An 11,502-nucleotide genomic window follows, 5' to 3' on the forward strand; every position below is an offset into this window, starting at 1 on the left:
GGGCCATTTTTGAGCCACTTTTGAGCCATTTTGGGACCATTTTTGGGCATTTTTGAGCCATTTTTGGGGCCATTTGTGAGCCATTTTGAAGCCGTATTTGGGCCATTTTGGGGCCAGTTTTCAGCCATTTTGGAGCCATTTTGGAGCCATTTTGGAGCCGTTTTGGGGCCATTTTGGACCCATTTTCGCCGCTTTTTTCGCTATCCCGGGATAAATTCCCGGGATAAATTTTGGGATCCCAAATTTTTGGGGGGGCTGGGGGTTTCCTCACTCTGCTTCTGGACCAGCTGCAGCCCCAGGACATTTTTGGGGGGCCCGGATTTGGGGGTGCCCGCCCGGGGCTCCCTCCTGAGCGCCGCCTCCAGCTCCCGCTCCAGCGGCTCCAGGTGCTCCGGGGCCACTCCTGCCAAAAACCCCCAAAATGCCCCAAATTCAGGGGGTTGGGGAGGATCCCAAAATCCCAACAAATCCACCTGAAAATCCCCCCCCCCAGAAAAATCGCAACTTTCCCAACAAAATCATCCCGGGAAACCCCAAAATCCCAACAAATCCACCCCAAAATCCACCCCAAAATCCCAACAAATCCCTCAAAAATCCCCAAAATTCTCCCCCCAAATCCACCCCAAAATGCCCCAAATCCACCCCAAAATCCCAACAAATCCACCTGAAAATCCCCCTCCAGAAAAATAGCAACTTTCCCAACAAAATCATCCCGGGAAACCACCCCAAAATCCTCCCAAAATCCACCCCCAAAATGCCCCAAATCCACCCCGAAATCCACCCCAAAATCCACCCCAAAATCCCAACAAATCCACCCCAAAATGCCCCAAATCCACACCAAAATCCCAACAAATCCACCCCAAAATCCACCCCCAAATCTACCCCAAAATGCCGCAAATCCACCCCAAAATCCACCCCAAATCCACCTCAAAATTCCCCAAATCCACCCCAAAATCCCCCAAATCCACCCCAAAATGCTCCCAAAATCCACCCCCAAAATGCCCCAAATCCACCCCAAAATGCCCCAAATCCACCCCAAAATGCCCCAAATTCAGGGGGTTGGGAAGGGGGGAGGGGCCGTGGGGGTTGGGGGGGATCCCAAAATCCCAACAAATCCCTCAAAAATCCCCAAAATTCTCCCCCAAATCCACCCCAAAATGCCCCAAATCCACCCCAAAATCCACCCCAAATCCACCCCAAATCCACCTCAAAATTCCCCAAATCCACCCCAAAATGCCCCAAATCCACCCCAAAATGCCCCAAATCCACACCAAAATCCCAACAAATCCACCCCAAAATCCACCCCAAAATGCCCCAAATCCACCCCAAAATGCCCCAAATCCACCCCAAAATGCCCCCAAAATCTCAAAAAGTCCCCCCTGAAATCCCAAATTCTCCCCAAATCCTCCCAAAATCCCTGACCCCAAAACCCCCCAAGTTCCCCCCAAAAAACCCCAAAATCCCCACAAATCCACCCCAAAATGCCCCAAATCCAACCCAAAATCTTTCCCAAATCCCTCAAAACGGCCCCAAAAATCCCCAAAGTCCCAAAAATTGCCCCCAAATTCCATCCCAAAATCCCTCAAAATCCCAAATTCCCCCCAAATTCCCCGAGATCCCAAAATTCCACCCAAATCCCAAATTTCCCCCCCAAAAACTCCCCCTGGAAATCCCCAAATCCCCCAAAATCTCCCCAAATTCCCCAAATTCCTCCCGAAACACCAAAACTCCCCAAAATTTCTCCCCAAAAAGCCAAAAATTTGGGGACCTTGGGGGGGATTTGAGAGAATTTTGGGGGAAATTTTGGGATCTCAGGGGAATTTTGGGTTTTTTTGAGGAGAATTTTGGGGTTTTGAAGAAATTTTGGGGTTTTTTGAGAGGAATTTTGGGGCTTTTTGGGGGGAATTTTGGGGTTTTTTGAGGAGAATTTTGGGGGTTTTGGGGGGAATTTTTGAGATTTTTTGGGGGGAGAATTCTGGGGTTTTTTGGGGAACTTTGGGGTTTTTTGGGAGAATTTTGAGGTTTTGGGGGGGAATTTTGGGGTTTTTGGGGCTGGGATTTTTGGGGGGATTTTGGGGGGAATTTGGGGTGGGATTTTCCCGTTTTTGGGAGGTTTTGGAGGCGTTTTGAGGGTGATTTTTGGTGCTGGGGGGGGTTGGATTTGGGGGTTTTTCGGGAGGAATTTGGGGGTTTTTGGGGTCGGGGTTTTTGGGGTGATTTTGGGGTGATTTTGGAGGGATTTGGGGTTTCCAGAGGAGGAATTTTAGGATCTCAGAGGAGTTTTGGGGACGTTTTGAGGGCGATTTTGGGAATTTTTGAGCGATTTCGAGCAGGATTTTGGGGGGAATTTGGGGGTTTTTGGGGTCGGGGTGATTTTGGGGTGATTTTGGAGGGATTTGGGGTTTCCAGAGGAGGAATTTTAGGATCTTAGAGAAGTTTAGGGGACGTTTTGAGGGCGATTTTGGGGATTTTTGAGCGATTTCAAGCGGGATTTTGGGGGGAATTTGGGGGTTTTTGGGGTGATTTTGGAGGGATTTGGGGTTTCCAGAGGAGAAATTTTAGGATCTCAGAGGAGTTTAGGGGATGTTTTGAAGGCGATTTTGGGGATTTTTGAGCGATTTCGAGCGGGATTTTGGGGGGAATTTGGGGGTTTTTGGGGCTGGGGTTTTTGGGGTGATTTTGGGGTGATTTTGGAGGGATTTGGGGTTTCCAGAGGAGGAATTTTAGGATCTCAGAGGAGTTTAGGGGACGTTTTGAGGGCGATTTTGGGGATTTTTGAGCAATTTCGAGCGGGATTTTGGGGGGAATTTGGGGGTTTTTGGGGCTGGGGTTTTTGGGGTGATTTTGGAGGGATTTGGGGTTTCCAGAGGAGGAATTTTAGGATCTCAGAGGAGTTTTGGGGACGTTTTGAGGGCGATTTTGGGGATTTTTGAGCGATTTCGAGCGGGATTTTGGGGGGAATTTGGGGGTTTTTGGGGTCGGGGTTTTTGGGGTGATTTTGGGGTGATTTTGGAGGGATTTGGGGTTTCCAGAGGAGAAATTTTAGGATCTCAGAGGAGTTTTGGGGACGTTTTGAGGACGATTTTGGGGATTTTTGAGCGATTTCGAGCGGGATTTTGGGGGGAATTTGGGGGTTTTTGGGGTCGGGGTTTTTGGGGTGATTTTGGGGTGATTTTGGAGGGATTTGGGGTTTCCAGAGGAGGAATTTTAGGATCTCAGAGGAGTTTAGGGGATGTTTTGAGGGCGATTTTGGGGATTTTTGAGCGATTTCGAGCGGGATTTTGGGGGGAATTTGGGGGTTTTTGGGGTCGGGGTTTTTGGGGTGATTTTGGGGTGATTTTGGAGGGATTTGGGGTTTCCAGAGGAGGAATTTTAGGATCTCAGAGGAGTTTAGGGGACGTTTTGAGGGCGATTTTGGGGATTTTTGAGCGATTTCGAGCGGGATTTTGGGGGGAATTTGGGGGTTTTTGGGGTCGGGGTTTTTGGGGTGATTTTGGAGGGATTTGGGGTTCCCAGAGGAGAAATTTTAGGATCTCAGAGGAGTTTAGGGGACGTTTTGAGGGCGATTTTGGGGATTTTTGAGCGATTTCGAGCGGGATTTTGGGGGGAATTTGGGGGTTTTTGGGGCTGGGGTGATTTTGGGGTGATTTTGGAGGGATTTGGGGTTTCCAGAGGAGAAATTTTAGGATCTCAGAGGAGTTTTGGGGACGTTTCGAGGGCGATTTTGGGGATTTTTGAGCGATTTCGAGCAGGATTTTGGGGGGAATTTGGGGGTTTTTGGGGTCGGGGTTTTTGGGGTGATTTCGGGGTGATTTTGGGGTGATTTTGGAGGGATTTGGGGTTTCCAGAGGAGGAATTTTAGGATCTCAGAGGAGTTTAGGGGACGTTTTGAGGGCGATTTTGGGGATTTTTGAGCGATTTCGAGCGGGATTTTGGGGGGAATTTGGGGGTTTTTGGGGTCGGGGTTTTTGGGGTGATTTTGGGGTGATTTTGGAGGGATTTGGGGTTTCCAGAGGAGGAATTTTAGGATCTCAGAGGAGTTTAGGGGATGTTTTGAAGGCGATTTTGGGGATTTTTGAGCGATTTCGAGCGGGATTTTGGGGGGAATTTGGGGGTTTTTGGGGTCGGGGTTTTTGGGGTGATTTCGGGGTGATTTTGGGGTGATTTTGGAGGGATTTGGGGTTTCCAGAGGAGGAATTTTAGGATCTCAGAGGAGTTTTGGGGACGTTTTGAGGGCGATTTTGGGGATTTTTGAGCGATTTCGAGCAGGATTTTGGGGGGAATTTGGGGGTTTTTGGGGCTGGGGTTTTTGGGGTGATTTTGGAGGGATTTGGGATTTCCAGAGGAGGAATTTTAGGATCTCAGAGAAGTTTAGGGGACGTTTTGAGGGCGATTTTGGGGATTTTTGAGCGATTTCGAGCGGGATTTTGGGGGGAATTTGGGGGTTTTTGGGGCTGGGGTTTTTGGGGTGATTTTGGGGTGATTCTGGGGTGATTTTGGAGGGATTTGGGGTTTCCAGAGGAGGAATTTTAGGATCTCAGAGGAGTTTAGGGGATGTTTTGAGGGCGATTTTGGGGATTTTCGAGCAATTTCGAGCGGGATTTTGGGGGGAATTTGGGGGTTTTTGGGGTCGGGGTTTTTGGGGTGATTTTGGGGTGATTTTGGGGGTTTTTGGGCTCTCACCTGGCGGTGCCAGCACGTAGAAGTAGGGGCTGAAGCCGTGCAGGTGGACGCAGACGCTGAGCCCCTCACGGGTCACCCCGAACATCCGCAGGATGGGGGAGGGGTGGGGCCACCCCGGGAACCCCTCGGGAGGGGGCCCTGAAACCAGGGATGGGAATTTGGGGGGATTTGGGGGGCTTTGGAGGGGATTGGGGGGGATTTGGGGGGATTTGGGGGGGATTTGGGGGGGTTTGGGGAGGATTTGGGGGGGATTTGGGGGGGATTTGGGGGGGATTTGGGGGGGATTTGGAGGGATTTGGGGGGGTTTGGGAAGGACTTGGGGGGATTTGGGGGAGTTTGGAGGGTTTGGGGGGGATTTGGGAAGGACTTGGGGGGTTTGGGGGGGATTTGGGGGGGATTTGGGGGGGATTTGGGAGGGTTTGGGAAGGACTTGGGGGGATTTGGGGCAGATTTGGGAGGGTTTGGGGGGGATTTGGGAAGGACTTGGGGGGTTTGGGGGGGATTTGGGGGGGATTTGGGAGGGTTTGGGGGGGTTTGGGGGGGTTTGGGAAGGACTTGGGGGGATTTGGGGCAGATTTGGGAGGGTTTGGGGGGGATTTGGGAAGGACTTGGGGGGTTTGGGGAGGATTTGGGGGGGATTTGGGGGGGATTTGGGAGGGTTTGGGGGGGTTTGGGGGGGTTTGGGAAGGACTTGGGGGGATTTGGGGGAGTTTGGAGGGTTTGGGAGGGTTTGGGAGGGTTTGGGGGGATTTGGGGGGGTTTGGGAAGGACTTGGGGGGGTTTGGGGAGATTTGGGGGGATTTGGGGGGGTTTGGGGGGATTTGGGGTGGATTTGGGGGGGGTTTGGGGAGGATTTGGGAGGGATTTGGGGGGGATTTGGGGGGGATTTGGGGGGGATTTGGGAGGGTTTGGGGGGGATTTGAGAGGGTTTGGGGGGATTTGGGGGGGGTTTGGAGGGTTTGGGAGGGTTTGGGGGGGATTTGGGGAGGATTTGGGGGGGATTTGGGAGGGATTTGGGGGGGATTTGGGGGGGATTTGGGAGGGTTTGGGGGGGATTTGGGAAGGACTTGGGGGGATTGGGGGGGATTTGGGGGGGATTTGGGGGGGATTTGGGAGGGTTTGGGAAGGACTTGGGGGGATTTGGGGCAGATTTGGGAGGGTTTGGGGGGGATTTGGGAAGGACTTGGGGGGTTTGGGGGGGTTTGGGGGGGTTTGGGAAGGACTTGGGGGGATTGGGGGGGATTTGGGGGGATTTGGGAGGGTTTGGGGGGATTTGGGGGGGTTTGGGGGGGATTTGGGGGGGTTTGGGAAGGACTTGGGGGGATTTGGGGGGGATTTGGGGGGGGTTGGGGGGGATTTGAGAGGGTTTGGGGGGATTTGGGGGGGTTTGGGGGGGATTTGGGGGGTTTCGGGGGATTTGGGAGGGTTTGGGGGGGATTTGGGGGGGTTTGGGGGGGATTTGGGAGGGTTTGGGGGGATTTGGGGGGGGTTTGGGGGGATTTGGGAGGGTTTGGGGGGGATTTGGGGGGTGCCAGGGGGGTTTTTGGGGTGGTTCCGGGCGTTTTTGGGGTGCCTGACCCACGTAGTGGTCGATGTCGAGCTGCAGGAACTGCAGGGTCTCGGGGGGCTGGGGGGGAGGGGCCGGCCGGCGCCACTTGGGGGGCACCTCCCCCACAAAGAAACTCCCTGGGGGGTGAGAGCAGCCAAAAAATCACCCCCAAAACATCCCGAAAATCACCCCAGGTACCCCAAAATCACCCCAAAACATCCCCAAAATCACCCCACGTACCCCAAAATCACCCCAAAATATCCCCAAAATCACCCCAAGTACCCCAAAGTTACCCCAAAACATCCCCAAAATCACCCCAGGTACCCCAAAACATCCCCAAAATCACCCCCAGTACCCCAAAACATCCCCAAAATCACCCCAGGTACCCCAAAATGACCCCAAAACATCCCCAAAATCACCCCCAGTACCCCAAAGTTACCCCAAAACATCCCCAAAGTCACCCCAGGTACCCCAAAATGACCCCAAAACATCCCCAAAATCACCCCCAGTACCCCGAAGTTACCCCAAAACATCCCCAAAATCACCCCCAGTACCCCGAAGTTACCCCAAAATATCCCCAAAATCACCCCAAGTACCCAAAAGTTACCCCAAAATATCCCCAGAATCACCCCAGGTACCCCAAAATCACCCAAAAATATCCCCAAAATCACCCCCAGTACCCCAAAATGACCCCAAAACATCCCCAAAATCACCCCAGGTACCCCAAAATCACCCCAAAACATCCCCAAAATCACCCCAGGTACCCCAAAATGACCCCAAAACATCCCCAAAATCACCCCAAGTACCCCAAAGTTACCCCAAAACATCCCCAAAATCACCCCAGGTACCCCAAAACATCCCCAAAACATCCCCAAAATCACCCCAGGTACCCCAAAATCACCCCAAAACATCCCCAAAATCACCCCAGGTACCCCAAAATCACCCCAAAATCACCCCCAGTACCCCAAAGTTGCCCCAAAACATCCCCAAAATCACCCCAGGTACCCCAAAATGACCCCAAAATATCCCCAAAATCACCCCCAGTACCCCAAAATCACCCCAAAACATCCCCAAAATCACCCCAGTACCCCAAAATATCCCCAAAACATCCCCAAAATCACCCCAAGTACCCCAAAATGACCCCAAAATATCCCCAAAATCACCCCCAGTACCCCAAAGTTGCCCCAAAACATCCCCAAAGTCACCCCAGGTACCCCAAAATGACCCCAAAATATCCCCAGAATCACCCCAGGTACCCCAAAATGACCCCAAAACATCCCCAAAATCACCCCCAGTACCCCAAAGTTACCCCAAAATATCCCCAAAATCACCCCCAGTACCCCAAAGTTGCCCCAAAACATCCCCAAAATCACCCCCAGTACCCCAAAATCACCCCAAAACATCCCCAAAACCACCCCATGTACCCCAAAATTACCCCAAAACCACCCCGGATACCCCAAAACATCCCCAAGTTACCTAAAATCACCCCAAAGAGCCCCAAAACTGCCCTAAAACCTCCCAAAACCACCCCAAACCAGCCCCAAATTACCCCAAACCACCCTAATAGAGCCCAAAGCACCCCAAAACCTCCCGAAACAACCCCAAATTACCCCAAAACAGCCCCCAATTCACCCCAAGACATCCCAAAATCATCTTCAAAATCCCAAATGAACCAAATAACACCAAAATAGCCCCAAAACGGCCCCTGGGAGCCCCACAATTACCCCAAGACAGCCCCAAAAAGCACAAAAATAACCCTCAAAATGACACAAAATAACACCCAAAACCTCCTCAAACCCCCTTAATCCCCCCCAAAACCCTTAATCCCCCCCCAATCCACCCAAAACCCTTCAACCGCCCCCAAAACCCCCTAAATCCTTCTCAAACCCCCTTAATCCTCCCCAAACCCCCCCAAATCCTCCTCAAACTCCCCCAATCGCCCCCAAACCATCCCAAAATCCACCCAAGACCCCTTAATCCCCTCAAAATCCCCCCAACCCCCCCAAATTCTCTGCCAACCCTCCCCAAAGCCCCCAAAATTCCCTTCATCCCCCCCAAATCCTCCTCAAACCACCCCCAAACTCCTCAACTCCCCCCAAAAATCCCCCCAAAATCCTCCCCAAACCCCCTTAATCCCCCTCAAAATCCCTCAAACTCCGCCAAAATCCCCTCAAATCCTCCCCAAACCCCCCCAAAATTCCCCAAACCCCCTTAATCCCCCTCAAAATCCCCCAAAATCCCCTCAAATCCTCCCCAAACCCCCCCTTAACCCCCCAAACCCCCTTAATCCTCCCCAAAATTCCCCCAAACCCTCCCCAAACCCCCTTAATCCCCCCAAACCCCCTCAAATCCCCCCCAAAATTCCCCCAAACCCCCTTAACGCCCCCAAAATTCCCCCAAATCCTCCCCAAACCCCCCCTTAATCCCCCCAAACCCTCCCCAAACCCCCTTAATCCCCCCCAAAATCCCCTCAAATCCTCCCTAAACCCGCCTAAAATTCCCCCAAGCCCCCTTAATGCCCCCAAAATCCCCCCAAACCCTCCCCAAACACCCCCAAATCCTCCCGAAACCCCCTTAATCCCCCCCAAAATCCCCCCAAATCTTCCCCAAACCCCCTTAATCCCCCTCAAAATCCCCCCAAATCTTCCCCAAACCCCCTTAATCCCCCTCAAAATCCCTCAAACCCCCCCAAAATCCCCTCAAATCCTCCCCAAACCCCCCCAAAATCCCCTCAAATCCTCCCCAAACCCCCCCAAAATTCCCCCAAATCCTCCCCAAACCCCCTTAATCCCCCTCAAACCCCCTCAAAATCCCCCAAAATCCCCTCAAATCCTCCCCAAACCCCCTCAAAATCCCCCCAAATCTTCCCCAAACCCCCTTAATCCCCCTCAAAATCCCTCAAACCCCCCCAAAATCCCCTCAAATCCTCCCCAAACCCCCCCAAAATCCCCTCAAATCCTCCCCAAACCCCCCCAAAATTCCCCCAAATCCTCCCCAAACCCCCTTAATCCCCCTCAAACCCCCTCAAAATCCCCCAAAATCCCCTCAAATCCTCCCCAAACCCCCCCAAAATTCCCCCAAATCCTCCCCAAACCCCCTTAATCCCCCTCAAACCCCCTCAAAATCCCCCCAAATCCCCTCAAATCCTCCCCAAAATTCCCCCAAACCCCCTTAATCCCCCCCCAAATTCCCCCAACCCTCCCCAAATCCCCTCAAATCCTCCCCAAACCCCCTTAATCCTCCCCAAATTTCCCCCAACCCCCCCAAATCCCCTCAAATCCTCCCCAAACCCCCCCAAAATTCCCCCAACCCCCCCCCTCACCGCTGGGTTGGCCCTCGGGGTCCGGGGGGGGCCCTTCCCCCCCCATCTCCAGCTCCTCCTCCAGTTCCTCCAGTTCTCCCAGTTGCGCCAGCTCCTCCTCGAACTGGGACGGGGCTCTGGGACCCCCTCCAGGGCCCCCCCGGAATTTTTTGGGGCCCCCAGAGGGACCCCCGGGGGTCCCCGGGCGCTTCGGAGCCTCCATGGGACTGAAGGGGGGGGGTAGAAGTTGGGAATTTTGGGGTGCGGGGGTCTCAGTGCTGGGACCCCCCCCTCACCCCGGGGCACCCCAAATTCTGGGGAGCCCCAAATCCCCTCAGGGACCCCTCAAAAATCCCCCAGGACCACCCCCCCCAAGCCTCTGGGACCCCCAAAATCCGCGGAGAGCCCAAAGTTCCCTCAGGGACCCCAAAGACCCCTCAGAGCCCGCCCCTCCCCCTCACGTCGCCTCACGGCTCCCGCGCCGCCGCCCCGTGCCTCAGGACCCCTCAAATCCCCCTAAAACTCCGCGGGGACCTCCCGAGACGCTTCTAAAGCTCGCAAAGAGCCCAAAAAAACCCAAACTCCCCCAAAAAATCCCAATATTGCCCAAATTTCCCCTCACGGACTCACCCCAGCCGCCCGTACCCCGCTGAGGATCTCCCGCCAATGGCGGGCACACCCCGGAAGTGCGCGGCGATTGGTTGATCTGGACCCACGTGACGCGGTACTTCCGGCTCCGATCCCGCCTCCCTGTGGGCGCCGCCATATTGAGAAGGGAAAACCGGAAGTCGCGGATGCCGCCATATTGAGAAGGGAAAGTAAGAAGCCACGCATGCCGCCATATTGAGAAGGGAAAACCGGAAGTCCTGAGCGCCGCCATATTGAGAAGGGAGAACCGGAAGTCGCGGATGCCGCCATATTGAGAAGGGAAAAGCGGAAGTTCCGGCGAGCGGGTGCGGCCATCTTTGCTCCGACCGGAAGTGCTGCCGTATGGGCGCCGCCATCTTGAGCGTGACTCCCCCCCCCCCCCCCCCCCCCCCCATCCCATAATAAACCCATCCAAAATCCGGGATAAAATCCCCGAATATCCCAAAATTCCCCAAAAAAAACCCCCCAGAGACTTTTTTGAAGCCAAATTTTTATTGCCGGGACCCCCCCGACCCCAACTTCGGGCGGCGTCACCTGGAGAGAGAAAAGGGGAGGGGTTAAAGGGAATCCCCCAAATTCCACCCAAAAATTCCCAAATTTTCCCTCGGGGGCCCCCTCAGACCCCCCCCCAGGCGGGGGGAGGGGCACAGGAATCCTCAGGGAGGGTCAGAGCCCAGTGCTGCCATCATGGGGGGCCCCCCCCAAAAAAATCCCCAAAATTCCCCCAAATCCCACTCCAGGATACCCCAAAATTCCTCTGAATCGCCCCAAAAATCACCTGGGGGGGGGGGGGGTGGGTGTTAATTTTTGGGGGGGTTCAGGGGTATCAAAGTCCCCAAATTGTCCCAAATCCCTTCAAAATCCCCCTAAAATCCCCTTGAAGTGCCCCAAAATTCCCTAAGACTCCCCCAAAAATTCTCCTCAAACCCCCCCAAAATTCTCTCAACTCACCCCAAAACCTAAAACTCCCCCAAATTCCCCCAAATCTTCCCTAAATCCCCTTTAACCCCAAGAAAACCCCTTCAATTTACCCAAAATCTTCCGAAACCCTCCCAAATCTCTTTAAAACCCCTAAACCCCCCAAAATCCCCTTTTAACCCCTACAACCCCAACAAAAATCCCCGAATTTCCCAAAAAATCTTCCTGAACTCCCCTAAAACCGCCCAAATCCCCCCAAAATCTCCTTTAAACTCCCCAAAATCCCATTTTAACCCCTCAAACTCCCAATTTAACCCCTTTAACTCCCCCAAAACATCCCCAAATCCCCCCAAATTCTCCTAAAACACCCCAAAATCTTCCCTAAACCCTTGAAACCCCCCAA

At 53.5% G+C, this 11,502-nt stretch overlaps 1 protein-coding gene across 1 annotated transcript in view; it reads right to left on the bottom strand.

Moving 5' to 3' along the window:
- POLD1 (DNA polymerase delta 1, catalytic subunit) overlaps positions 1-10,183 on the bottom strand; it is an 80,082-nt gene extending 69,899 nt beyond the window's left edge. The window contains exons 1-5 of the mRNA XM_082299772.1: positions 10,164-10,183; positions 9,555-9,760; positions 6,262-6,369; positions 4,684-4,821; positions 272-403 (exon numbers count right to left, since the gene is read on the bottom strand). Of these exons, the coding sequence (XP_082155898.1) occupies positions 272-403; positions 4,684-4,821; positions 6,262-6,369; positions 9,555-9,756 (580 nt within the window). The 5' untranslated portion in view covers positions 9,757-9,760; positions 10,164-10,183. The remainder of the gene's footprint in view (positions 1-271; positions 404-4,683; positions 4,822-6,261; positions 6,370-9,554; positions 9,761-10,163) is intronic.
- Between the last annotated feature and the right edge of the window lie 1,319 nt (positions 10,184-11,502).

Source organism: Coloeus monedula (assembly GCF_965178545.1).
Source record: "Coloeus monedula genome assembly, chromosome: 34".
In the NCBI taxonomy this organism is placed as follows: Eukaryota; Metazoa; Chordata; class Aves; order Passeriformes; family Corvidae; genus Coloeus; species Coloeus monedula.